The 25,897-nt window shown below is 43.1% G+C and overlaps 3 protein-coding genes across 3 annotated transcripts in view; 1 reads left to right on the top strand and 2 right to left on the bottom strand.

Annotated features, from left to right (window-relative positions):
* The first annotated feature begins 1,021 nt into the window (after positions 1–1,021).
* Positions 1,022–2,829, top strand: LOC142935538 (nodal homolog 2-A-like). The gene is made up of 3 exons (XM_076079954.1): positions 1,022–1,482; positions 1,784–2,541; positions 2,677–2,829. The coding sequence occupies exons 1-3, from the start codon at positions 1,173–1,175 to the stop codon at positions 2,827–2,829; spliced, it is 1,221 nt and encodes a 406-aa protein (XP_075936069.1). The 5' UTR covers positions 1,022–1,172.
* Positions 2,830–3,293: 464 nt separating this feature from the next.
* Positions 3,294–6,767, bottom strand: LOC142935509 (eukaryotic translation initiation factor 4E-binding protein 1-like). The gene is made up of 3 exons (XM_076079910.1): positions 6,489–6,767; positions 4,443–4,619; positions 3,294–4,308 (listed from the first exon to the last, which is right to left on the bottom strand). Exons 1-3 carry the CDS (start codon positions 6,622–6,624, stop codon positions 4,283–4,285), a joined length of 339 nt encoding a protein of 112 aa, XP_075936025.1. The 5' UTR covers positions 6,625–6,767; the 3' UTR covers positions 3,294–4,282.
* Positions 6,768–11,781: 5,014 nt separating this feature from the next.
* Positions 11,782–25,897, bottom strand: part of ank1b (ankyrin 1, erythrocytic b) — a 64,087-nt gene continuing 49,971 nt past the window's right edge. The window contains exons 30-43 of the mRNA XM_076079603.1: positions 24,935–25,139; positions 24,733–24,829; positions 24,400–24,628; positions 23,552–23,680; positions 21,873–21,992; positions 21,312–21,396; positions 20,047–20,121; positions 19,809–19,940; positions 19,362–19,520; positions 18,960–19,031; positions 13,085–13,748; positions 12,825–12,960; positions 12,244–12,315; positions 11,782–11,850 (exon numbers count right to left, since the gene is read on the bottom strand). Of these exons, the coding sequence (XP_075935718.1) occupies positions 11,782–11,850; positions 12,244–12,315; positions 12,825–12,960; positions 13,085–13,748; positions 18,960–19,031; positions 19,362–19,520; positions 19,809–19,940; positions 20,047–20,121; positions 21,312–21,396; positions 21,873–21,992; positions 23,552–23,680; positions 24,400–24,628; positions 24,733–24,829; positions 24,935–25,139 (2,244 nt within the window). The remainder of the gene's footprint in view (positions 11,851–12,243; positions 12,316–12,824; positions 12,961–13,084; positions 13,749–18,959; positions 19,032–19,361; positions 19,521–19,808; positions 19,941–20,046; positions 20,122–21,311; positions 21,397–21,872; positions 21,993–23,551; positions 23,681–24,399; positions 24,629–24,732; positions 24,830–24,934; positions 25,140–25,897) is intronic.

The raw sequence follows: 25,897 nt of genomic DNA, 5'->3' as shown, positions 1-25,897 counted from the left end.
GTGCAGTTTGAGTTGTTAATGAGCAACCATTAACTGGCGTGACTGAAGTCATTATTAGTCGTTATTAATGTCCCTTTCATGCTGCCAATTATCATGGCAGATTTTAGACCCTGTTGTTGTAGTTGTCATAAATTGTTGAATTATACAACTCAACTGAAGATATATATATATATATATATACACATCTTCCGGTGAGTTGTATATATATATATATATATATATATATATATATATATATATATATATATATATATATATATATATACACACATAAAGCGTTGTCATTAGCTCCATGGACACATTACGTTTTCCATATAAAATGGGTCATTTACAGAAATAAGAAAAGATGTCATGGCATTTTCTTAGTTTTTCTTATGTGATGCAATATGATGTTTATCTATTACTGACAATTAATTACTCAGTTATTTAAAATGTTCATATGTGTTCCTGTTCAGTTCCAAATTTAAACTAAATTGTATTATTGTCGTTGATATACGTATGTATTTAGGTCAACTTTATCACCTTTAGTTGAACACATATATTGTCTGAATAGCGTCTTTGTAACATATTTAAGGCTATTGTATTGATTTATATCCAATTAAAACTAAAGACTGCACATGGACTTGGGCAATGATCTCGTAGGTTATAGTAAGTTTCTGTGTACCCATCAAAAAGACAAAATGGCAGAAAGTTGTGAGTTATTGCCCTTAATTGGGTCCCATGTTTCCTTCGCTCTGTCCCAACAGGCTCCAACAGGCCAAGCCCCGCGCAACACAAAGTGATTTATGATTAACTCCCGTGTTAGTTCCTCATTAATCACAGCGCAGTTGTGCAACTCTTAATCTCCTTAATTTATATTATTGTCATGGCTTCTTATCAAAGGGATCTTTAATATACAACACAACGAGAATCAGAGTGGCGCGCGTTTACAGTTATCACACCCCTGCTACTACAAAGCAAAGAAGAAGTGGTTTCGATATCAAACGACCGTGTCACATCTAAGTCTTTGAGCGCACCCGTGGATCAAACACACCCTTCGACCATGTGTGACTTGACAGATCTCTTCAAAGGACGTCAGGAGAGATGGGTGTGACTATAAATCCGAGTCGCAGCATCTCACCTGGAGCATTTGGAATCTACCTGTGGAAGGGACAACACCACACTTTGGAACAATGAAGCGACCAGCGGTGGATTTCTCTTTTGCACTCCTTCTTCTGGTGGATTTGGTTCTGGGTCTCTCCGCACAGCCCTTTCCTGTGATGCACCCTGACGCACTGCTCCGTGGGATGAGCGCCGGCTCCAGACGCACAGTGCGCAGGCAGCAGCAATCTAGCAGGCTGCCCCTCTACATGATGCAGCTCTACCGGACCATGCTGAACGAGGACTGGGATAAGACTCCGGCTGCCAGCGTGAGCCACATCAGGGCGGAGGACAACCCCGTTCTGCAGGCCTCCGACTCGGTGGTCAGCCTTGTCGCAAAGAGTGAGTAAATAAATATTAAAGATGGAGGTTGCAATGTGTTGTTCTATTTAAAACATAAGGAGAACTTTGTGGTTTCCTTTGACACATACCACAAATATGTGTGTTGATTTATTTTACTCAACTTAATTTAATCATTTGTCTAATCAAACTTGATGATTGGGAATAAAAGCTGTGAAGTCATCACATGTTATGAGAATGTGTTCTTGCTGATAAATATTATGCAAGACCAGAGCCAAATGACGTGTCTTTTTCTTGTAAGTCATAACTAATAACCAATATTCTCTACTCTTATTTCTTTCAGGCTGCGGGCAGATTGGCAAGAGGTGGTCCGTCACCTTTGACATGTCCTCCATGTCTGCAAGCGACAACATCCATCTGGCTGAAGTTCGCATCCGCCTGCCCGCCTTCACCGAGTCTCCCAGAGCCTCGGTGGACATCTACCACTCCCACAGGGGCCGATGCCCCGGCACGCACTGCCCAGAGAACAAGCAGTTCTTGGGCCGCCTGGTGGTCTATCCCGGTTCCATGGTCTCCCCCTCCTCCTGGAAGGTGCTCAACATGACGGAAATGCTCCATCGCTGGCTGCAGCGGGAGCAATCCACGCACAGGGCGGAGGAGGATGAGGCTGAGGTGAGGGAAGAGCAGGGGGGAGTCGGACACCCTACAGCCAACCGAGTTATGATGGTGGTCTTCTCAAGGCAGCACTCGAACAGCCAGCGAATGCCGACGCTCATCCGCACAGCAGAGCACTCCAAGTATGTCAGCCTGGACCGCGAGAGTGGCTCTGGGTCCAGGCAGAGCAGCCGCAGGTCCAAGAGGCACCCCGACACCCAGCAGCAGCGACAGAGAGTGGCCGGAGCAGCTCCTGCCAGCAGGCCCTCGGAGGAGGAGAAGAAGGGTCCTCTCTGCAGGAAGGTGGACATGTTGGTGGACTTTGCGAAGCTCGGATGGAGCAAGTGGATCGTCTATCCCAAACAGTACAACGCCTATCGCTGTGAAGGGAGCTGTCCCACACCAGTAGATGAGACTTTCACCCCAACCAACCATGCATACATGCAGGTAAGGCTGAATTTGAGACAGACACCTTTACTTTATTGTAGAGTGTTCGCTGCTAGGGGACATACGTAGGAATGATACACTAATACCCTTTACAAGTGTTCTAATCAATCATTATTTGTCTCTTTCTCTATCCAGAGCCTTCTGAAACTTCACCACCCGGACAAGGTGCCGTGCCTTTCCTGTGTGCCAACGCGCCTGGCACCGCTTTCCATGTTGTACTTCGAGAACGGGAAGATGGTCACGAGGCATCACGAGAACATGGCGGTGGAGGAGTGCGGCTGCCACTGAGCAAAAAGACCTGAAAACCTTTCAGTCAAAAGGTCAGATAGACCGAAGCCACTCACAAAGTGTGCTACTCACAGAGTGGATGGATGTCCCGGGGCACAGAGATGTCCAGTTTGACACTGGGACAGAGGCTGCTGCTGAGGTGAAGGGACATTGAAGGAGGGGACTACTGTATATCCTGGACCCAGCTTTCTACATTATGGATTTAAAAAATCAAGAGTTCTAAATTGCTGGGGCTTTTATTTGTAGAAGATTAGGTTATCTTAATTGTGCCTTGGATTGCAAGTGGATGAGCTATAATTCAAGTTTTAAGGATGGATTATGGTTGTGGATTGATCCAGTCAGGATGGAACAAGGCAAAGGCAAAATATGGTCGCTGACTGAAGCACTCTAGAAGATTCACACAAACGAGATAAGCAACAGGTCTTATGTACAAACAGTGGACTGAAGACAAATGCAAATGTCAGAATGGTGTAAGCGCTTTTAACTTTATTGAAATGTTTGGGTCACATTGACCCATTTGAATGTTTGCCATGTACAACGATACAATAAATTATTTTTTATCTTGACAAAAGTGTTTTTTGGTTTTTATTACTCTGGTCATAAAAAAAAATAAAAAAATTGTGAACAGGAGACCTTTTTCACGGCAGACATGTTTTACTTGTTTCATCAGGAAATGCACAGGTGTAATTGCTCATTGCCAAGGCTTACTTGTGATCAGTAGCCACGGCGCGAAACCTGCTAAAATATGTGCATCTGAGTTGAAAAATTGTGAACCGGTCCTTCAATATTTTTCGGTTTCAGAAAAGAAAGACTGGTTGGTTTCCAGCAAAAATAAAAATTTACAAACACCAAACAGCAGAGCGACAAAGTTAGCAGCCAGCTGGTGAACATAGTGGAGCATTTAGCAGCTAAAGAGACAGATATAGTTTGCTATCAAATTGGCTCCATCAACTCAAGACTCTATGCTCCCAAGTGGCAGCAGAAACAAATCAATTATAACTGATTTATAAACATCAGATTTCCCAAAATATTGCCAGTGCTAAGACTGTTACTTTACACTGAGTTCCATACTTCAAGTAATGTATTCGTACATTGAATATTTTAAAGATGTGCTTAAAAGTCCTCAAATGAGTCAAATCACATACATATTAATGGTTTAATCACAATAAGACTTTGACTTGCTTCTCAAATATGTCACAGGTCGTACAAAGCCAAACAAATCATTTCATGCATTAGTCACAGTAGTGTTGTTTGTAAAGAACATTTAAAACACATTAAGAAAAAAAAAAAAATGCCTTCTTGTTTTCAGAACAAATCTGAAAGTGGATTATGCAGCTCAATAAGACTCGGCTTCTCATTTCAACTGAGGATTTCTTTTTTTCATCTTCGTAAACTAAAAAAAGTAATAAAAAAAAATGTTGGGAATCACTTCTGTCCTTGCAGCTGACTCTCCTCAGATGTCCATTTCAAACTGGGCATCTTCAAGAGAAGGAGAAGACATTGTAGTTGAGTAGAGGGGAGGAGACAATTAAAGATACGCCTGAAGGATCGCAGCTCATCTCTCTCTCTCTCTCTCTCTCGTTCACATTTTAAATATACAGATACGTCTTTACCTGCGTTGTCCTCTGTGATATTGCTGAGTGTCGGTTCAGGCTGGTTTGTGTGGTTGGAGGAGTTGGGTTTGGGCGGACTGGTGACTCCGGGGATGTCGGGCAGATTGGGAGGCGTGCGAGCCAGAGGAGACATCCGACACTGCAGGAGGAACTTCCTGTCGTAGATGATTCTGGTGCCTGCGGGCAGCAGCGAGAGGAAATCAATATTTCATCACTACAGTATGGTGAAATGTCGTGCAGCAGCGGTTTTCATATTGCACATTTAGTTTCGTGGAAAAGTTTATACTAATACTGAACTTTATATTTTGGCTAGACTACCACAGCACCCTTGTAAGTGGTTTAAATGATTACAATTAAATCAAATATGGCCGCTAATATCAACATTAAATAATTGTAACTCGTTAAAAATAACTCCATTAAAATGAATTCAGCGGCTATCATTGACATTAAACCACCTCCCCAGTATTGTGGAGACCTACTTTTTCTCTGTCTGAGGAATATTTTGTCCGGGCTGTATACACGTCCATATATTCCCATGACCAGCGACCTATTTGTACGTCACCACTGACCTAATTCTGTGTTTATCTGTTTAAATCTGTGCCCAGAACACAGTATCAGCTAAAATGGACATGTGCACGCTGAGTCAACTTTCTCACAAGCGCGGAGAGAAAACATGTTTTACTTCCCAAGGTGTCAAGCTTATAGATGTTTTAATAAAATACTGAACATATGGTCCAAAACTCAGCGTGATTATGAGAGTGAGACTGGCTATTAGTCATAGTCGTTTGCCTAGACAATAGTTATATCAATGTACATCTCTTTCTATGTATACATATACAAATAATGGTTGGAGGGAGAAAGTTTGATCGTTTTTAGCAGCTTGTGTTGCATTCACAACACATTATATAGCTCAATTCCTTCCTCTTTAATAGGACCGGTGTGTCGTCGTGGAGCCAACACCCAGTAAACATGTTGCTGCAGCTCAACAGCAGCCTGCTGTAAAACCAAGACTATAAATAGGATCTGGCCTATATTTAACCAAACAGTCGTTGATTGTGGAAGTATTCTACAGCTACAGGCTCCTCAAACTGAATTCAGTCTGCTATTCAGAACTGACTGATGCCAAACCAATGAATGTTTATTTGCATAAAATAAAAAAAATAAAAATAAAAATCTGAATCAGGTGTTTTTAACAGATCATCTTCAGGGGCCTTAAATTAGTCAGAAGGCCGTCAGACACACAGTACATTTAATTGAAATGGAAACATGTAAATCATGTCTATACACTGACTTCAGCCATTAGTGTAAATGAAGAAATACATCAGCATAAAGCCACTGTGGAGAGGATGAAACAAAAGCATTAAATATCGATTGGCAACAGTTTTAACGATGCAATCACTCCATTGGCCTGTTAATCAAGAGACAGAGAGATGAACAGAGAGTCTGGCATAACAACAGCCTTATGTACAAAACCCACAATGCAATGTACAGACTGCATGATTTCGGTGCAGAAGACCCCTCTAATAGGATTCCTTTAAGTCCGCTAACAGGTGGTCTTTAGCCTCCAGGAAAAGCACGAACACTGTGAAACATTAACAGGAGGACAGACCACAGACCTGTGGACAAGACCCACAGCCTTTCCTTTACAATGACATGCTTACCCATGAATAAATACTTGTTTAACTAATGTGACTCTTCACTTTGTCTCCATAGTGTCACAAAAAAAACAAAAAAACAAGGTGGAATCTATAAATTGACATGGTTTTATTCAATGGTTGGCCTCGTGCAACACAGATATGGCAAAGCTGACTAATACACTGTGTGATGGGGTGGAAATAACAGGCACCTTTATGGGTCATACCTCTACTCCCTGTCTCCAGATCATAGTGGTATTCTTAAATAAAAACACTTAAAGATCTAAAAGTCAATTTAAGTGTCCCTTTAAATCTGTTTTTCTTACTGACTCCTTTCTTAAGCCTTTGTTTTTGACTTTCTGATAAGATTCAAACTGTGTCCAATCTTTTTGACCCAGGCCCAGCACGTTACCTCCCGGCGTAGTGCTGAACAGAGTCCCCCCCGGAGTCGTGGAGTAGTCCTGGGGCATGTGGGCAGCGTCGTGGATGGTGACCCGTCTGACGGCCGGGATATCCCGGCCCCCGGTGGTCTGACCTCCCGCTGACATCTCTCGCAACACCGGGTCGGTTCGTGGTCTAGCCGCTAAACGCCACAAGCGGGGAGAGTCGTTCGAAGTGTGAAGGACGTTACGGAGCTACTGTCAGGAAGCAGGAAACGCTACAGTGTGCCTCCACGTGGTGTGTGAGCACGTCAAAAACAACTCACGGACCGCCTTCGAAAACAACACGTGGAGCGGAGAGCTGTGATTGGCTGAAAACAGGGGGCGTCACAACACGTAGAGGTTGTAGTTTTTCCACGTTTCTTCCTGACCTGCAGGGAGCTCTATCACACCACAGATGAGGCGATGATAAGAACAAGAACAAATCTGTGGTGGACAGTTATATGAAAAAAAAGTGTATTCATAGTAAATATACAATATTATAACCCAATCAAATTTTGCAGATATGCACTACTAATATTCATTCAAAACAAACACATATTATTACAAACAAATCAGCAAAATCAGAGGGCATCGTATAATTATTATTATGAAGATGGACCCATATGACATATGTAAATGTGAATTCATATGAAATTTCTTGAACAAGACTATGGAATAGACTAATTTCAAGGAAAAGTACAGTGTTCAGGTGAGACACTTCCAATTATTTGCAGGTGTAAACTTGATTATTTAGTCAGTAGTACAGAGCAGCTGAAATGTTGTGTCATGCAAAAATGTCAACTATCAACATATATTGGAAATAGTTTCCAATGTCTTAGGGAAATATGAGGTATTTTGGACCCACAAAATAAAGCATAAAAAGAGAGACCACTTCAAACTCACACTGAATATACAATTGTCCCCCTCAGAACATTATGGCAGAAATAAAGAAAACAGGCGCAAAACAGGACACAACATTTATGTCACATCTTTGTTTATTAATTCTTGTAAATGGTTTGAGCTGGTGTACAGGGTAAGATGAACTATACATATCTTCATGTCAGAATGACTCTGATTGAAAGGCTTGTATACATATTCACGTTTGTTTATCCTCTCTCAGGACAATACAAAAGAAAAGAAAACAAGTGGTCATAGCTACAAAGCCTCTACATTCCCCATGATGCGGGCGTTGGCCTACTCTAGATAATGCTTAAAGAACATCCATAACAACTCTATGAGGGTGCATAGCATTCTAATTAAATATATTTTGTCATATATTTATACATATATTTTCATAAAAACATCTTTTTTTTTTGTGCATGTGCGCAGTTGCATTCCTTAGGATAGAGTAATATGATATTGCGTTTACATTGTCATGTATCCATTCTAAAGGAGTATAGGTGATCTCTATTCTTTCGCGACAGTTACAATTTTACAATACTCTTCTTTTTTTTTTTTTTTTTTAAATACATCGTCGAAGGTTACACGTCCTCTCAAGTCACAGGTCTGGTAAAATCTCTCTTCTTCCCACTGATCCAACCAGGTTTGGAACCAATCACCATCTCACACACACTCACACACTCACACACATACATTCACTCACACACAAACATGGTGGAGTTGAATTTACTATAGAGCACAGTCTCATTGAATAGTTTGATTCAGAAGTTATTATTAAGTGTAAATCAAACAAAAGGACGATGGCTCAGAGTTTTATAAACCTTACGATTTTAGTCCTTGTTGATTGGGCGCCATGACGTGTATCAACCATCGGGGGCAGAAAACAAGCCGTGAGAGGCTGCAAGGGGCCATCGTTAGCATTTTAGAAATACTGAGGTCATGAGTCCTGTCCTCCCTAACAAAACTCTCTTATGCATTTTTCATAATCCACCAAAGAAAAGGTTGATCCCACATGTAATTATTGTCCAATAATAATGTAATGCACAACCAAAGGAGCTCTATGCTGATAGGGTTCATTCTAAAGACTAAAGAAGGCAGTCAACACTTTCATCTGACATTTGTTTTTGGTCTTCCGACTCACGTCGAGCTCACGCTTCGTCTCTTGTGAATCCTTCTTGCCTGGGTATGCAGTTAAAACCCCATGAGGGAAAGGCGGCCTCCGCCACTAACAAAGAAACAATTCTATATACTGTAGAGAGGTCCAAAGAGAGGTCCTAAATCCAACCTCTTTCTTGTGCTGATACAGTACAAGATGCAGAGATTAACTAGTCGCTTTGGAGATTGAGGAGGGAGTCACCGCCCTCCCTCCTCGATCACATCTATCATGTTCTCTCAACTGCGCAGCTTCATCTGACGATGTAGAGAATTTTGTTTTGCATAAATTCATACGGTCTTGTTTAACTTGGTTTACTTCTTTGTAGAGGGAATAATGCTTTACCAAAACCTTTTTTGGTTCATTTTTGGCTCTCCACGCAAACTTGCTGAGTGGTTACTGAAGCACATGCTCTACTTTGTTTCCTCTTTGGTCTTATTTGATTCAACCACCACACACACACACACACACACGCACACAATCACACACAGACCATCCTGCTCCATCCGACCCCCCCCCCCCCCCCCCCCCCCCTCCCAAGGCCTCCCGTGTATCCCCATCCGGCCCCAACAACCAAAGTCTCATTCAGAAGCACTCGCTTTGTGTCCCACACTCGTCTTTGAGAGGAGGACTCGGAACTTAAAAAAGGAAAACACTTTGATTCTGACAGAGCAGAACTGAAAACCTGAGTGGAGTAACAGTGGAAAACATGTGATATGTAATAAACATGTGCTATATCGGATGAGGCTCTCATGTGTGCGGACCGGGCATGGAAAACAACGTGCATTTGTGTGCGACAAACGTATTAATTCATCTGTTCTGTCACTCATTCAGGCTACAGTAACATATACAGTACTTAAATATCGTGTTTTTTGATAGCCAGGAAAATGTGTGCTACTATGATGTGACCCCCTTCGTAGTACTGCCGTCAGCTTTCTGGCTTGAAGGAAGTGCTTCAGAGATGAGGAGGATAGTGGGTGGTTTTACAGTGATGCCGCTATCAAGTGCAACGGAAATTACACGGAAAAAGAAAGTGGAGCTCGGTGGTTTCCACCTCATGGCGTCAGCGGACTCCTGGTTTATGTTTTTGCTACGTTAGGTGCTGAAAAACAAACAATCCCTCCACAGTCCCGCACTGCTAAAGCTGAATCGTCGGCTCTTTTATCATCTTCTCTGACTCCTTCACATCGAGGGCGACAGAACCAGTCAGATACAGCACAGCTGCCCGACGCCAGACTCCAACAATGTTTGTCTGGACGTTTGTCTTCACGGAGGGGGCTTCCATTTCCAACATCCTTCCCGAAGACCCACAGGACCCTGGCTTCCATCTTCTGTGTTCTTGTTAGGTATTATTGCTGTGGCAAACTCCAAAATCGAACGCTCGGACCAGGCAATAACTATTTCATTGTGATGCGATATGTTTCTGATTATGCATGCGTGAGTGTGTGGGTGTGCTTTTGCTTGTGTGTCTTCACAGTTCACGAGTCTGGGGTCAGTGTTGATAAGACAATCACAGTGCTACCATCCCATCTTACTGTACTGTAGTAGCATAATGCAATTTCATAGTTGCTACCATTGAAGCACAATACTCCAAATCACTACATCCTCAAACAAATCAGATCCTCCATGTTGTTCCCGGATCATTCACTTGGTTTCTAATCGATGGACCTAAATTTTGACGGTGAGGCGCTACAGCCGTTGCAAACAGATAAAGAGCACACAAAAACAAGTTTTTAGCATTAGACGGAGGAGCTGTGGATGTTGATGAAGAAGAGGCCTGTGATTTTACTGCATATTGACTGAGGCTACTGATAAAAGACTGTGAACCGACGTGACGCGCGCTACTGGGAGAAATGACGGAAGAAGGTAGAAAAAAGGTCACAAGGGGGAAAAGCGTCAATCTTTGTGTTGTAGAGCTGCTGCACAATACAATCAAGCAACCGAAACCCCTTTCCAAAGAAAACACGAGGGGTGAAAGAAATTCAGTTCCTTACTGGGGTTAGACGACACCAAATACTGATAATAATTAAAAAAAAACAAAACAAGGTGGACAGGCTCCGGTAAAAAAAGTTCATCCACAAAAGGAAAAAGACGACAGCGCACGCAGACAATACTCACGAGCAGGGCAACACAGCGGCTTTTCTCATTCCGGCACCGAGCGTGCCATGACATCACAGGGCCACAGAGCCAATCATTAGGCAGGGCTCAGCGCCCAGCCATGAGGCAAGAGAAACACATGCGGTAGAGAAGAATACGCGCACACATACGCACACATACGCACACTGACACATGTCCACGTAGCATAGAGTGCATATATCACATTGAGAATAATAGGGGGAAGGGGTCCAGTGAAAGAAGCATCGGTAGCCTCAGCAGAAGCTTAGATGTGTACAGGACCATCCATAGAGGGACTTTTTTTTTTTTGGCTGTAGTGTTATTGGACTCAACTTGATGACACAAACCACTCCAGTTGGTGGGGGGGGGGGGGGTAGGTCCTTGAAATGGCCTGTGGCCAAAGCATGGGCCAGCCCCATACCTTGTACCCCTTCAGTTTGTAGATAATGACAGTTCAAAAGGTCAAAGGGCATGCACCAGCAGTCATCATGCGATTACAGTTCACAGGAAGCACTTTTTGTTGCTTTTTTTTTTTCTTGGTTGATTTACTGACATTTATGTTTTTTTTTTTTGTAAAAAACAAACAAAAAAGAAGAAGAATCATGCCTTACTCTAGTTGATGTTTTTCTTTACAAATGTTAAAAAACTACAAGTTGAAATCCTCTTTTTTTTTTCTTCTCTGTCTCTGTTTCTTTTGTGGTGTCCCATGGTCACACGTTGAGGATGATTCTGTGTTTGTCATTTTGTAGTTTGTACTTTCTTAAGTCTGTGTCTTACTCTTCCTCTCCTCCCTTGCTCATTTTCCTCTGCGGCCTGGTTGTGTTTTTGTGTAGGATGATTTGGCAGTGGCTTTCCGGTCCTAGAAAGCAGAGACAAGGATAGTATTTACACACAAAACACAGGCGGAAATTCACTTGGCCCTCCAAAGAAAAAGTGTACTGAATGCCAAATCTATGGTTCTAATTTTGAACATAAATGGAAAAGAACAGCATGTGAGAGATAATTAAGCTCTAACAGAGTCCAATATGTTGCCATGCAGGCTTCTATCCAAGCACTGGGATGCACAAGTGCTTGTTGTGTGTCCCGTACCTGGAGGACTGGGTAGTGTGTGTATTTCAGTGTTTAACTCTCCGCAGACTGGTGCGCTGCGCTGACTGAGCGCCCTTTCTCACATCCACCCCCACCTGGAGCAAGGAGGGAGGGAGGAGGGAAGGAAACAACACTCGGACCAGTTAACTGCTTGAACCCCTTTACATGTAACCAGAGCAGAAAACTAACTCGCTGCTGTCCCCAAAATACATAGAACAAATGTACAACAACTATGTATTGTGATTTTTAATATATAGACGTCTATTTTCTATTTTTAGATTACGAATTATCATGAATTCAGAATCAAAATGGGTTTGTTGTCAAATATGGGGACAAAATACTTTTGACCAACATTTGGCCGGTGGCTACTGTTCATTTCTCGCCCTTTGTGCCAGGCTATGTGACTGATTCACAGTGATCTGCTTGGGTCAACGATGTTTATGTGTGAATGTGCCTCAGTATAAATGCTGAAAACAAGACTGACTCACCCTTCTGGTGAGCACGCGTCCGTGTTCATCCACAAACTGCGCCTCAGCAGCATAGTCCTCTTTCTCCTCTCTCTGTAGAAAAAACCCACATGTTACATATAAAAAAGCAATTCAACGTACTCACATTTGTGCGACAATTAAATGTTTGCAATTAGAAATGTAAAACAAAACCAAAGGTATTGGACATGGCAGATATTCCCCATGTGTTGCACCGCACGACGCATAATTCCGGTCAAGTTCTGTGACTTCATCAAAATAAACAATTTGGATGACTGTTGACTTCTTAAGTGAGATAGAATTTGTTGATGGATGTGTGCAAAAAAAAAAAATTCAATCGAATTGAATGATTGTCTTCCGATCTGATAATTCAAAAAAGATAAAAGGGTGGACAAAGATGTTCCCCCTCCGGGCGCAGGAAGCGGCTGGGTGGTCGGCAACCTGACCTGGCCCCGGCTCTGCTCCCGTTCCCAAGCACGTTGGCCCGCCTCCTGGTGAGAGAAGGCCAGCCCCTTGTCAAAGGGCTGCGTGCCCAGCAGGAGGCGCCCACGCAGCAGCACATGAGAGTAACCCGTGTCACACACCGGAGTCAGCAGAGCCTCCTGGGCCACGCGCACGCCTGGCACAGCGCCGTCGCATCCTGATGACACCGAGCCCCCCCAGCCCTGCAGGGAGTCCTTGTCTGGTATGTAGGGTTGAAATGCTCCGCCTCCCACCACGCTGGAGAGCAAAAAAAAAAGGGGGAGGGAGAAAGAGAGAGAGAGATATGTAGCCATTGTGAGAACAGATGGTGAAAAAACATCACAAAATGTATTCAGTTCGACTACAGTCATAGCCGACGTACCGGTTATCTCCATTGTGCTCCGAGGACCGACTCAGTCCTGACATCTCATACCGCTGGGCATACACCTGCTGGCCTGCAACAACAGAAATCCCTTCCACTGAACCCAACCCTACACCTCCACCTCCTCCTTTTGCTCCTCCTCCTCCTCCTCCTGTTGCGAGGACCTCCCCTCTCCTCACATCCAACCTCTGACCTCCTAGCTGGCCATTTAGGTTGACCTTGGGTACAGCACCACTGGCCCTCACCCTGTCCCATTCTGCCAGTGCAGTTGCTGGTTCCTGTGGCGCCTCCTCCTCTTCAACCTCCCCTTCCTCATCCTCCTCCTCCTCCTCCTCCAGCTCCATGATGGAGCAACTGGCCCCACTGGCTCTACTGCTCGGGCGACCCAAGCTGCAGGGAAGGGAGAGCGTGGCGCCCTCCGAGTCGTCAGCCCGACTGCTGCCGTCTAGAGACGAGTCCTCCACCGTGACCAACGAGGGGCTGACCCCCGCCGGCCACACCTGAACCTCCGACATCTCCATTAATGTGTCTTCCTCGGTGGTGGCGATCGGGGCACACTCGAGGCTGGACACTTCCTGCCAGTAGGGCTCTGATCCCAGAGGGGAGGGCAAGCTGTACTGCATGGAGGCCGGGGACAGCAGCTCCTCCTGCACCAGCCCATAACCTGAGGGAAGACAGGGGCGAGACAAGAGAAAGACTAACACCACGCAGGCATAGCCAGGGGGGGAGGATGGGGAGGTGGTGGATCGACTGTTTCTCCAACCTATGAGGAAACAGTGGGGCTCAGCTCTGTCCCAATATACCAACAAAGAGTCTTAAACGTCTTAATAACGCCACAAATTTAGGATTGAGATATCCTTCAATCCATTTCACTTCGCGTGAAAAGAGAATGGTTTGTATTGCTTTCAGTTTGAAAAGGAAGAGCACAAGAACAATACTTGAAATCAGCGACTTTGTTTTTTCTAACGGTAATTTGTCTAATTGATGTATTTGATTCAAGCACTTTAGGTTATTGTCATTGGGACACAGCAATAAGAGTGAGGTGAGGGTCAAAAGGGGTTTTGGGTGTATCACCCACTGTCTGTGAGGTGAATGGGTGTCGGGCTCTATCGGATGCTGGCCGTGTAAGACAGTGGATCTGCAGAACATAAACAGTGTTCCTTGAGAAGCGGGAAAAAGAGGTGATGCTAAAGTTATACAGCATATTGATTGTGGGGTTGGCACGATATAAATGTATCATTAGTAACATCTGAGAAAAGGGTTCCAATTGGATTTTAGTATCCTGATTGCAACTGGAGTTCATTAAGAGGCGGATAAGCAAACATGCTCATAAAAGCTGACAAAACATATTCTAGACAGCTGATTAAATTAAGTTGTTTTTCCTGAAACATCCCAACAGCTGTGGTGCAAATACCACAGCTGCAATAAAACATCTCTTTTATCGTTCCAACCCTGGACAACATATTCCTGATTGGGAGTCAGCAGCAACATGCTAGTTCTGCAGATGGAAATGCAAGTTACTGTTGCTCTAGAAATGATCCCAGCCATGCATCTGCCGTATGTGTCCCAAGCATCCAAATAAAGGTCATTGTACACACTCACACATGCATACGTACACGCACATTGGACAAACCTATTATAATTAAAGAGTTTTATTTATAATTGATCATGCCTTTGTTTACATTGCACCATGTGTTATCTTGTGTTATTCTGTGGAGCCTCTTAAGAGTCACGGATGTTATAAATGGCTAAATTACATCGTTGGGCTAACAAACGTTATTCAAACCCTATATTGTCATTAAATCCAGACTGACACTTGAATATAATAAGCAATGTATAAACAAAATACTTTTAACACTTTTGTTCTACTTTGAGTCTATTACTAAGATGCCATTCATTGCAACAACACCAGCATAATAGGACACAAACACACATTATATTTAGTGATATTTATTATTTTCAGGGCAAAACAAATATGTAGTATATTAAAATATAATAATGTAATTCACATTTGTATCAAAAGTTTCTTGATTTATTACACATATAGTATAGCAACAGGTTTGCTATCTGAGTTTAAATATACTTTAGGTTTAGTCTTTTGTTATTTACTCTGAATATCAAATCATTTTTAAGATACGCAAATTTTTACGACAGATGGTATTTTTTTCTTTTGTTCACTTTTAATACTTTTGATTCCGTGGCAATTTTCATTCATTATCTATTATGTTTTAACAAGTTTAACATTAAGACATGGTTAAATGTCTTACTATTAAAAAAAAAAATCCATATATTTTAAACAAATACTTTGGAAATGCTCTGCGCATAAAGCTTACAATCTATGTGTTTGGTGATACTCTCACAGTTTTGTACATGTGACCGGTTTTACTCTCAGTAAAATGTTTTTGATGAATAAGATGAATGAACTAAGGTGAAATTGAACAGTAAAGGAGTACTTCACCCAAAATCAAAGTAGCGTTCACACTGTTTTGCTTCAGAGTCCTAAACCGCTTTGCAAAATTCTTAGAGAATCACCAGGTTGTGATGTCACTTGTATATAAAGCTGACAGGTTAAAACCACAACAATCTGAAAAAGAGGCTATAGTATGATGTGTCTCAAGGAGCAACCCAAGGTGTAACGAGACATGACGATCCTTTCAGTTTAACTTTCCAGGCAGTTTTTACAAATTGTTAACATAATTAGTATTTCTTCTGACGCGTCTGATGAATTGCAATAACTATGTTACTTTGAGGCAGTACATTGACTACAGCTATAGTTCACAATCCCATTCAAATATACAAAAAAAAACACCTTTTCTGTATTGTGGCTGTGAAAGGATATGATTAGGCTTTACAACATAATCAAAAATAATGCTCACAAAGATATACAATTATATATCGGCACATTTATTGTCTGAAAACTACCGTTATGTTAAGCTGCGGAAACAGAAAGTAAGAGGCATTGCTACTTATATACTGTCTATGATTAACCTCACCAAAAACTAATCTCTGACCAGTAAAAAAAAGTCTGTATTTCTGGGTGAAATACTTCTTTATTGTGCAAGTAATTGTCTCTCAGACTTTCTGTGCTAATGGACTAAAATGTGAGTAAGCATGTGTGTGTGTGTGTGTGTGTTTCTGGGATGGTACAGGGCCAGGATGATGAGCTGTGGTGTCAGAATGAGGTGAACAGGGGAGGAATGAGTCAGATTTAGAATGAGAGTTAGAATGAGTTAGATGATACCGGGTTAGCCTTTCCCTTCACGCCATTTGAAAACAAACACACACACACACACACACACACACACACACACACACACACACACACACACACACACACACACACACACACACACACACACACACACACACACACACACACACACACACACAGGTGTCAAAGGCACAGGATGTAGTGAACCACAAATAAACTCCACAGAGACTGTAATGACACAAGAAAAACAAACCAAAAACAGAGACAACACACTGCACATCACGCTACTTAATTTACCACTGTATACGCACACACACACACACACACACACACACACACACACACACACACACACACACACACACACACACACACACACACACACAACAATACTGCACTCCTATTAACATATAGATGAGGTCACCCACTTTTGGTTCAGGTGAGCCTCAAAACGGACAGAAATAATCAGACACAGACACACAAACCAATACACAAACACACCTCGCAGCAAATATACCTGCCAGCAGATAACGTTCAGACAATGTTAACAGTGAGTGCGTCATCAGACTTGGGCAAAACATAGTTTTTGGAAATTGAATTCGATTTTAAAGTTTATTTCTGACGTCATTGGGCAAAACCTTCATACTATTCTTTAAGCATATTGTAATTCAAGTGGTCTAAGAGAAAATTAGACTTCTGCTCTGTTTTCAGGCATTAGAAAAGACGGGGTGACTGGCCAATCGCAGGTCATTTCAGAGAGAGTGCGTTCTAATTGGCTGCTCTACAAATGCAGATGGCAAGCACGGTGAAAGCCTGATTCAACGGCTCAATATCCTGCAGGATTCAAGCAATGGTAACAACTTACTACATCGCAAAGCAACCCAAAACAGGAAGACTTTGCCTTTTCCAGAAAACTGCCTATCCTGGGGTACCACTTTAATTACAATATGCTGAAAGTGTGTCATGGAATGTTTGCCCAATAACACCAAAAATAAACTTCCTATTCCATCTGTAGTGTTGACATTTCTGTAAATTCTTTTTTATATTAAAAAAGAGAAAAAAAGCTTGTAAAAACTAGACCATACAGAGTCCCATTTATCGAACACTGAGAATAATTTACAGTTAGTAAGTTTGCCCATGAATGAAAGACATCATGTCACAGCAACATTGTACACTGAACATTATGTGCTACGCAGCTGACCATACAGTGTTAGCAAACAACACACCATCTATTTTACAGGTAAAGAAAAAAACAACACAGTTGTTGGTTAATATTGCATTAAAAACAATACTGAAATACACCCAATTGAACAGAGAACACATTTTTACACTGCGAAGGAAACTTCACACATTGAAAGCATGCCATGCACATAAAGATGTCAGAATCCAAAACAGCAAACAGCAAACTTTATTCTGTTCAGGACAACTCCAAACTCACAAGTCACGGTACAGACAAAAAACATCTGGAGTAGACCTGGGTCAAGATTTGATGATATATTTGATGTAACTAGATAAAAGTATTAAACTACTTTCTCTTGCAAGGCAATGCAAATACTTCTTGTGTAAAAACAAGATATACTATCCATACATATAACTCCTTGCAAGCTGAACTAAACTAAAATTGATTTTCTTGACTTTCTTTGAGTGCTAACAAATTCAGCTTCTAATAACTAAAGCCCAGGTCTGAAAGACAGTCGCACAAACAGATACTGTGACAGCAAAGCATGAGGCATGCACATGCACAAACTGTAGTACACACACAGAGCTGGACTGAGAGAGGAGGAGAGGGTCCCCGCTCGACTGAACGAGGGAGGAGCGCGGGAAATTAAGATGACAAGAGAAGGAGGAGGCCCAGAGGTCAACATGAGGTCATATATGAGGTCAGAGGTCGGACAGGAAGAGCTGTGAGGAAGAAGAGCAGGAGAGGGGAGGAGGAGGAGCTGGGCGACTGGGCAGCAGATATGACATGTCATAGGTTGAGAGACAGACTGAAAGAAGGACGGAGAGAGTCCTGAGCAAAAGACACAATTTTGAGACTGCTTGAGCACTGCAGTAACATTACAGTGTCTGCTGTCAATCAAGCTTCGTCAGAAGTGAAATTCCGTTTTGTTCTCAAAGAGCAGAAATAGAGAGTGAAGGATAGAAACAAGGTATGAAGGCCCAGACACACGTGTATGCACACACACACACACACACACACACACACACACACAAACACGCGTGTATATGTGTGTGTACACACACACACACGGACACACGTACACACATGTAATCGAAACAATCTCAAACATATTTAATTGATATTCAGAAATTTTAAGTGTTGGCTCATTCGGCCTTGAGTTAATGTCTCTTCTAAAATCCGGTCAGTAAGAGCAAAAGGGAGTTATCCTCGTTTCTCATATTAAGTAGGAAGAATAAGTACCGTCATGTTCAGGGCTCAAGTATGAGGTGTGAAGAACTGAAAATAAATGAGTGGTGCCCCAGTGAGGAAATGCACAGAGGCGGTGTGTTAGTGCATGCTGCAAAAGGCCGGGTTCATGGTGGGAGGATGACACCATTGCTCAGACCTCAAAACCATCATCTGAGATTCATTATCAATCATAATCATCATCATGTACATGTCATGAGCAAACCACCATGCAGCCCGAGTTCCCTTCAACTTACCCCTTCTGAAAAACGGGGGTCTAATAACTCGTGGCTTGTGCATTAGGCGCGCTGGCCTTTTGTCCGTGACCTCTTGTGGAACAACAGAAACAAGGTAAAATGGCTGTTACCCAGACTCAAGGGAAGCGGGGGGGGGGGGGGGGGTCAGAGGTGGAAAGTAAATGAGACTGAGAATTGCTATGCTAAACGTAATAAAGTGAAATGATCTAACCTTGGTGACAGATTAGCTTTAAGGTAACGAGCTGGTGTTTACAATACAATATAACATCTAACCACTTGATTTAGAGCTGAGCACATTTTGCAGTCTAAATGTGGTGGGGGTGATTCGCTGTCCGTTGACAAGTACACTGGTTCGAATATTGACATGTCTTGTGTGATGTTTGACGCGTTTGTGCGTCTTACCATTGAGGACACTGGGGGACAGCAGGGTGGAGTCGCGGTCACCGAGTCGACAGGCACCCTCCTCTAAAGAACCGGGCGCTGGCTGTGGAGCCTGAGCCTCCAGAGACGTTACGATGTCTGCACGATCAATGTTCTTCAGAGCAGTGTACAGGCTCTCCACTGAGAGGGGAACACGTGGAGGGAGGGGGGGCAGATAACAAAGAGACCAACACAGGAGCATGTGCATGAGGACAGGGAAGTCAAGAAAGATTGTAAGCCAGAGAGCATTATTCTTCTTCCAGACAGCCAGAGTAAAACAAATGTAATATTTACTTTTGTGCTTCACTTAAAACAATCCAGCAGCAATCAACATCTGCGACTTACAGCAGTTTGTATGTACTGATGTTGAAGTAGCTAACATTAGCTATGAACGAATGTCTAAGAGATATGCAGTAGTGTCGGACTTACTCTTGGCCCTTTTGCCTTCTCTGCTGGCCCACAGGTTGAGCAGGGCAGAGCTTTGGTCCAGCAGGGAGTTTGGATTCTCAACACGAATCCTATTGATGTCGTCCACACCAAACTGAAGCTCACGTGCCAACTCTGAGGAATGGACAAGTTCAAGTAGATAGAGAGATGCGCACAAAAACAGACGGATACGGTAGATATACGTATATAAGAAGCTCCTTCGATCTTTGATATGACTAACCTGCCCAGCTCAAACCGAGCTGTTCAGATATGATGTTAATCTTGATCTCAGTCCTCTCCATAGCGTTCACTGTGGCTAAAAATGAAGAAAAAAAAAAAAGAGCCACATTAGAAACTAGCTGCCATGCCAGAGTCAACACGACAAATAAGTGTACATTTACTGAATTTAGGAGATTGTATCCCTGACACTAATTGAAATAAATAGAGTTTGTCTAAGTCACAATATATTTGGAAAGTCCAGCTGATATTTAAGTGATAATATTTCATCCCAATATTTTGTGACTTAGTAGACAGATAATATCAACTTTGGACAATCCAAATGTGATATTTGCAAATACTCAAATACTTTCACACAGCTGCTATTCGATTTTTTTTCTTCCTTTTTCGGTTTCAATAAATCTTCTTTGTCCTAGAAGACTTGACACTGACTTGATAGCAATACTTACCTTGACAAAGCATTGCTCTGTTGAAGGAAATAAGCAATACCCACAACATTGTTTTTTTTTGTCCAAATAACCTTCAGGGTTAACACACCATATGGGCTGGGGAGGTTAGAATTTGGGGTTCATTCAGGTGCTAGTCCCACCAATCAAAGTAGCATTCAGTAACTATTACAGAGGGACCGAGGTGCAATATAGCAGCGCTGTGTGATAGACAGAAAAGGCCTTTCCTCTTCAACCCACTGCCGACAGCGACGTTTAAACCAACCAGAACGGCCATCTTGACTCTGTTCATTTACCACAGGCCAATCAATATGAGGGCTCCTCTGTCTAGCTCCACTGCGAGGTCCTTGCCCATTCCCAGTGCTAAGCTACGGTGCTAATGCTAGCAGTATCTGCTGCCATGCCATTGGAAATCGCAGTGGAGACACTCGCGCCATGCAAACCAATCACAGAAGTCATTCAACTGTTGTCATAGGACACTCGACACGTTGAGAAAAGGCTATTTGCCATGTGCCACGGTGCCATTTTGAGTCGTGTTGGGGACGGCTGCTAATCCTTTTGGTCGCACATTCAATATGAATTCCTCTAACTGCACTGCAAAGATCTCTGGGGCATACTGTAGAGCAATGCATTGCATCCAAGCCTCGGTCTTTGTGCCATGCGTGCACGCGAGACAGATGGGGGGGGGGGGGGGGGGGAGAAATAGAGAGGGCAGATTGGGAAGCAAAGGGTTGTGGGTAAAGGGGGCGGTGCAACATTCAGGGCCCGTCTCCACCGTTTATAAACCGGGAGAGGGCTGAAGGTCGGGCAGAGAAGGACTCACCCACACCAGGCTCGTTCAGTGCACTGTAGCGTTCCCTCAGGGCGAGGGGGGTTAAGGTTCGCCTGCGCTCCTCGCTTCCAACAACCTTAGAAATAGATACAAAAAACAAAATTATAATTTAATTATACTTATTGTCTCAAATCACATTAATGTAGCACTTTTTAGCCTTTTAACGCCCACTGTTTGGCCCTGACATTAGCGCTACAGAAGGCTCTGGCGGCCTGCTGGTAAAGTGAAAAGTAAAAATGAATATGAACATTTGATAGTATCAATAGATTGGACTTTGGCCATTGTGGTCATTTTCAAAAAGGCTGCCCTGTTGTAACGATAATCCAGGTTTATTTCACAGCAGTAAACAAGTGAAATCTTAGTCAGTCCAACAATTTAATAAATCCTGAGGAACTAAATGTCATTTAAATGACCACCTCAATAAGGGGGGGGGGGGGGTAAATGGGCAAAGCGACATCTGTCTCATCAAGCAGATGAACTTCTTGGGAAATTCAAAAAACCAAAGTTTCTGTATGTGTGCTTCTGGGGAGGTGTTTGCAAGCAAGTCCTTACCTTGACACAGGGTGGCATGGCTATGTTTAGGTTACATAGTACGTGCTGTGTGTCCTCGTACTTGGTGCACTTCCGCAGAAAGGACAAAAACCCAACGGCATCCTTGTTACTATCTCTGACCTGACAGAGAGAAATGGCAGACCGAGAGGCAAAGAGAAAGAAACAGAGAAGAAGAAGGAGAATGTGGAGAGAGAAAATGGAGGAAAAAAGGCAAACCCAGACAGAGAAGAGAGAAGAGTGAACATAAAGAGTAAGCAAAGAGAGATGGCGCAAGAAAGGGAGTGAAAGAAAGAGTAAAGATAGGAGGCAGAGCACATAGGAAAAGAGGAGAATGATAGAGAGGAAGAGAGAGGAGGAGGAAGAAAAAAACAGATCAGAACGGGTATTAGAGCCCTCCACAATGTCTGGAGCATGTGGCGCAGTAACATGGGACGAGAAGCAGGGGGAAACAGGGATGGAAGCAGTCCACAGGCAGGCGAGAGGGAGAGATTTACCTGCACATTTTACCTGGACGTCTGTCAGACCAGACAGTTACAGAGTGACCGCGAGAGAGAGAAAGAGAGACAGTGAGACAGACACGTACAGACAGGCAAGGCCGCAAGAAAGGAAGGCAGGCAAAGAAAGTGAGGGAGTCACAGGACATGCAAACAATTACCCAAGAGAGTCGACAGGTAGATAGATAGGTAAGCTGTTTGTTTGCTTGGCTACACCATAATGAGAAGATATTTATCAAAGGAGTCATCTAGCTGATACTGAGCGGTAGTGTGTCAGACACACACAGACGTAAAGACACTGACAGACAAATAGATGGATTGTCAAATAAAATGAACAAACACGACAAAGAATTACATGGATATGATAACACATATGAAAAGACAGACATGAAAAAGCACACACAGTATGAAAACAGACAAGTTATCTGTGCAAGAGAGGGGGTTTAAACAACGTTAATAAAATGCAGAAGGTCAAAAAAAGACAACATTTTTTTTAAAAAGGACTACTTTTACAGCGATGCATCTGTAACCAAAGGGACACACTTTAAAAAGCGGTGTTCCAATACATATTAGGGAGGTTTTTGTTATTACATATTCAATTAAAATAGAAAAAAGAACCACAAAAACCAAGGACACACTGTTCAACTTGTCATTTGTTTAGAAAGAATGCTTGACAATTCGACATCCACGAAGAAGAATGGACTCACGGACAGACGTACACAGATCAAGAAATGTTTCAATATGTTATAAATCATCAATAAGAATAATCCTTATTGAAATATCTTCATACTGTATGTATATCCTGTATAGTGAAGTTCATATGGTATCTTAAGGTTTAGTAAAATGATTCTAACTTCACAGTTTTTCAGGTGTATTGTAGCTTCTTAGTGGGGTGTTGCAGAGTGAGTGCAGAGAGTACACAGCACTGGCCTGTTATCTAAACCTTTTGTCAGAGACTTCCTGATAGTAATGACAGTGAAAAGCACACGATAAAACACCGTATGAACAGGTTGTCTGGGTGGGTGATCGGCAGGTGGGTGATCAGGAGGGACACTGACTAACTGGCTGGGAGGATCCTTGACACACTGAATCCAACAGCTGAACAAACAAAACCACAGTACTGTATGCATATGTAGCGAGTGAGGAAACAAAAGCAGGCGTGTGAACAGTGAGGTAGAGACAGACCTTGACAGAGACGGGCAGCCTGTTGTCTCTGAAGGCCTGGAAGCTGAAGCTGCGAGGCTGCTGGGTGGCCTTCCTGATGGGCACCAGGTTCCCAGAACACTCGAGGTGCAGCGGCATGCCCTCCATCAGCTGTGGAAAGTTTCACAAAATGTTAGGGGTCAAAAGAGGTGAAATGATTAGTCGATTAATCGATAACTTCGACCGACAGAAACATGATTAGCAACTATTTTGTTAATCGCTTCGGTCGGTTTTTCAAGCAGAAATACTCAATCAATTCCAATATTCTCGGATTCCAGCCTCTCAAATGAGAGGACTTCCTGCTTTTCTTTCTCATATATCATTGTAATCTAAATATATTTTGCTATTTTTGGGGTATTTAGACATCTGTTTGTCTCTGTGAAGTTTTGAGTGCCATTTTTGCCATTTCTTAGAATTGAGCTGCAGCCCTAGACAAGACAAATCAAATCAGTAATGGAGTCTGAGAAAGATTTGACCCCCTTGTGAAACAACCAGAATGTGGATTGATATCATAAGACACAAACTCCTACTCCTCTGTAGAAAACTATCTACTTGCAGGGTCATGCCTCCCAAGATGCAGAGGTTTTGGGAGCAATGCTAGCGATGGCGTTAGCTGTCTTTCTTTTCATCATGCAAAGACAAATAACTGCTTCTTTCAAGTGGCCGTTTGTGCTGTGAAATATTGAAATGAGTATGAATAAATGAGGGGTTGTGTATTAACTATGAATTAGCCATGATTAAGTTTGAGGTTGCCGTAACAGCTACTAGCTTTCTGCAACACCTTGTCCTTTCTGCACCTCGGCAACATTTTGCATTGCCACTGTGCTGACCTCTATGTCTCGACTGCGGGCCACTTCGGTGAAGTTTTCATGCAGCTCCAGTGTTTTGTCCATCTTGTCATCTGTCATGCAGTAACAACGCAAGCGTCCCTCCCGTGCTTCATTCATCTTAGCAAAAATAACAAACTTGGCCATATATGGAACGGCCATCAGCTCCCGGTACAGCAAATTGCCAAAGGTCACTGCCTCTGCCGTGCGTGGGCAGTCTGCCAGCCAGAATCTGGATAAGGTAGGAGAGGAGAAATAAGAACCGTGCAAGAGAGCAGGGAACACAACCTGACGCGATGATGACGCATTTGCCTTGATTACTGCTGAGGCGCTCACCTTGCAGAAACATTGGTGGTGAAGTTGGCACAGCTGTGGGCGTACATTAGCTTGGTAGTTCCAGTGATGTCCTCCCACTGAGCTGGTGCTGTGCCGCCTGAGACAAAAACAACCCCACCGTGTCATTCATGGCCCCGACAACCAGGGCAACAGATGCCTACATACATGCTTTTTTTTTTTGCAGAACTGAAGTGAATCCTACCGATGACACTGCAGAGGAGGCGCAAGCTGGTGGTGTCACCCTCCCCAGCATCCCGAGGACTCTCCCGCCACGATGGCGGCAAAGGGATGCGCAACCCGATCGGGCGGTGAAATTTGCGTCGGCGCGGCTCGATGGTGACCACTGGGCTGAAGGTCGCCTGGTTACCAAGATGCCGAGTCAGCATTTCATCAGGGATCGGCTGCGCCTGCGGAAGGAAACGGTACGGGGGTAAAAGCTTATTAATAAGCAGGGTGCCCGAAAAAAAGACAAGTTTAAAGGATATGGAGTTGAAGAAGGCTGGGTGCATAAAGAAAGATAAACTCAAGCACAAACACAATATATAAAAGTTGCGGTAAGTAGAGGTGATCTAAACGGACAGTAAATAGGCAGGAAATAGAAATAAGGGGAGGATACAAAACAAAAACATACAGAGCAACACATGTGCAATAGACTGAAACATCAAACTCACAGCCATACTCACACATGCAACCAATTCATATTTCACACCTGACCCAACTCAGATCAGTGCATCAGCTCGGTCAGTGTGGCTCACAACTTAAATCAGGCAACTGAGGAGTGATGAATGGCTGGATAAAAGAAAAAACATAAACAGAGCAGCATAAGGCAAAGCAAAACTCAGACCCATGCAGTTTCCTTAAATAACATCAGTGCTGTGACAAATCAGTGCTTTGACAGACGATGTAAACAATGCACGTCGAAGTGACCGAAAGAACTGAAATGTAGAACCCATAATCCGCCATAATCTCTCTGTCACGAAGAACAAAACCAAGCGGAGGTGTTGGGTGAAAAGAGACAGTCAGCGTGAGTTCCCATGTGTGTGTCTGTGGAGGTCTGGATGAGTGACAGTCCGCCACACATTTGCCAAAAAAGCTCCTGTTTGGCAGGAAAGACACCACATGTTGCAAATGCTAATTTAGAAACGGTGCAGTATGATATGATTAG

Source organism: Anarhichas minor, unplaced genomic scaffold (genome assembly GCF_050575085.1).
Source record: "Anarhichas minor isolate MPS153535 unplaced genomic scaffold, ASM5057508v1 ptg000073l, whole genome shotgun sequence".
In the NCBI taxonomy this organism is placed as follows: Eukaryota; Metazoa; Chordata; class Actinopteri; order Perciformes; family Anarhichadidae; genus Anarhichas; species Anarhichas minor.
Note: the sequence above shows the minus strand (reverse complement) of the source record. Positions and strands in the feature narration are given on the sequence as shown.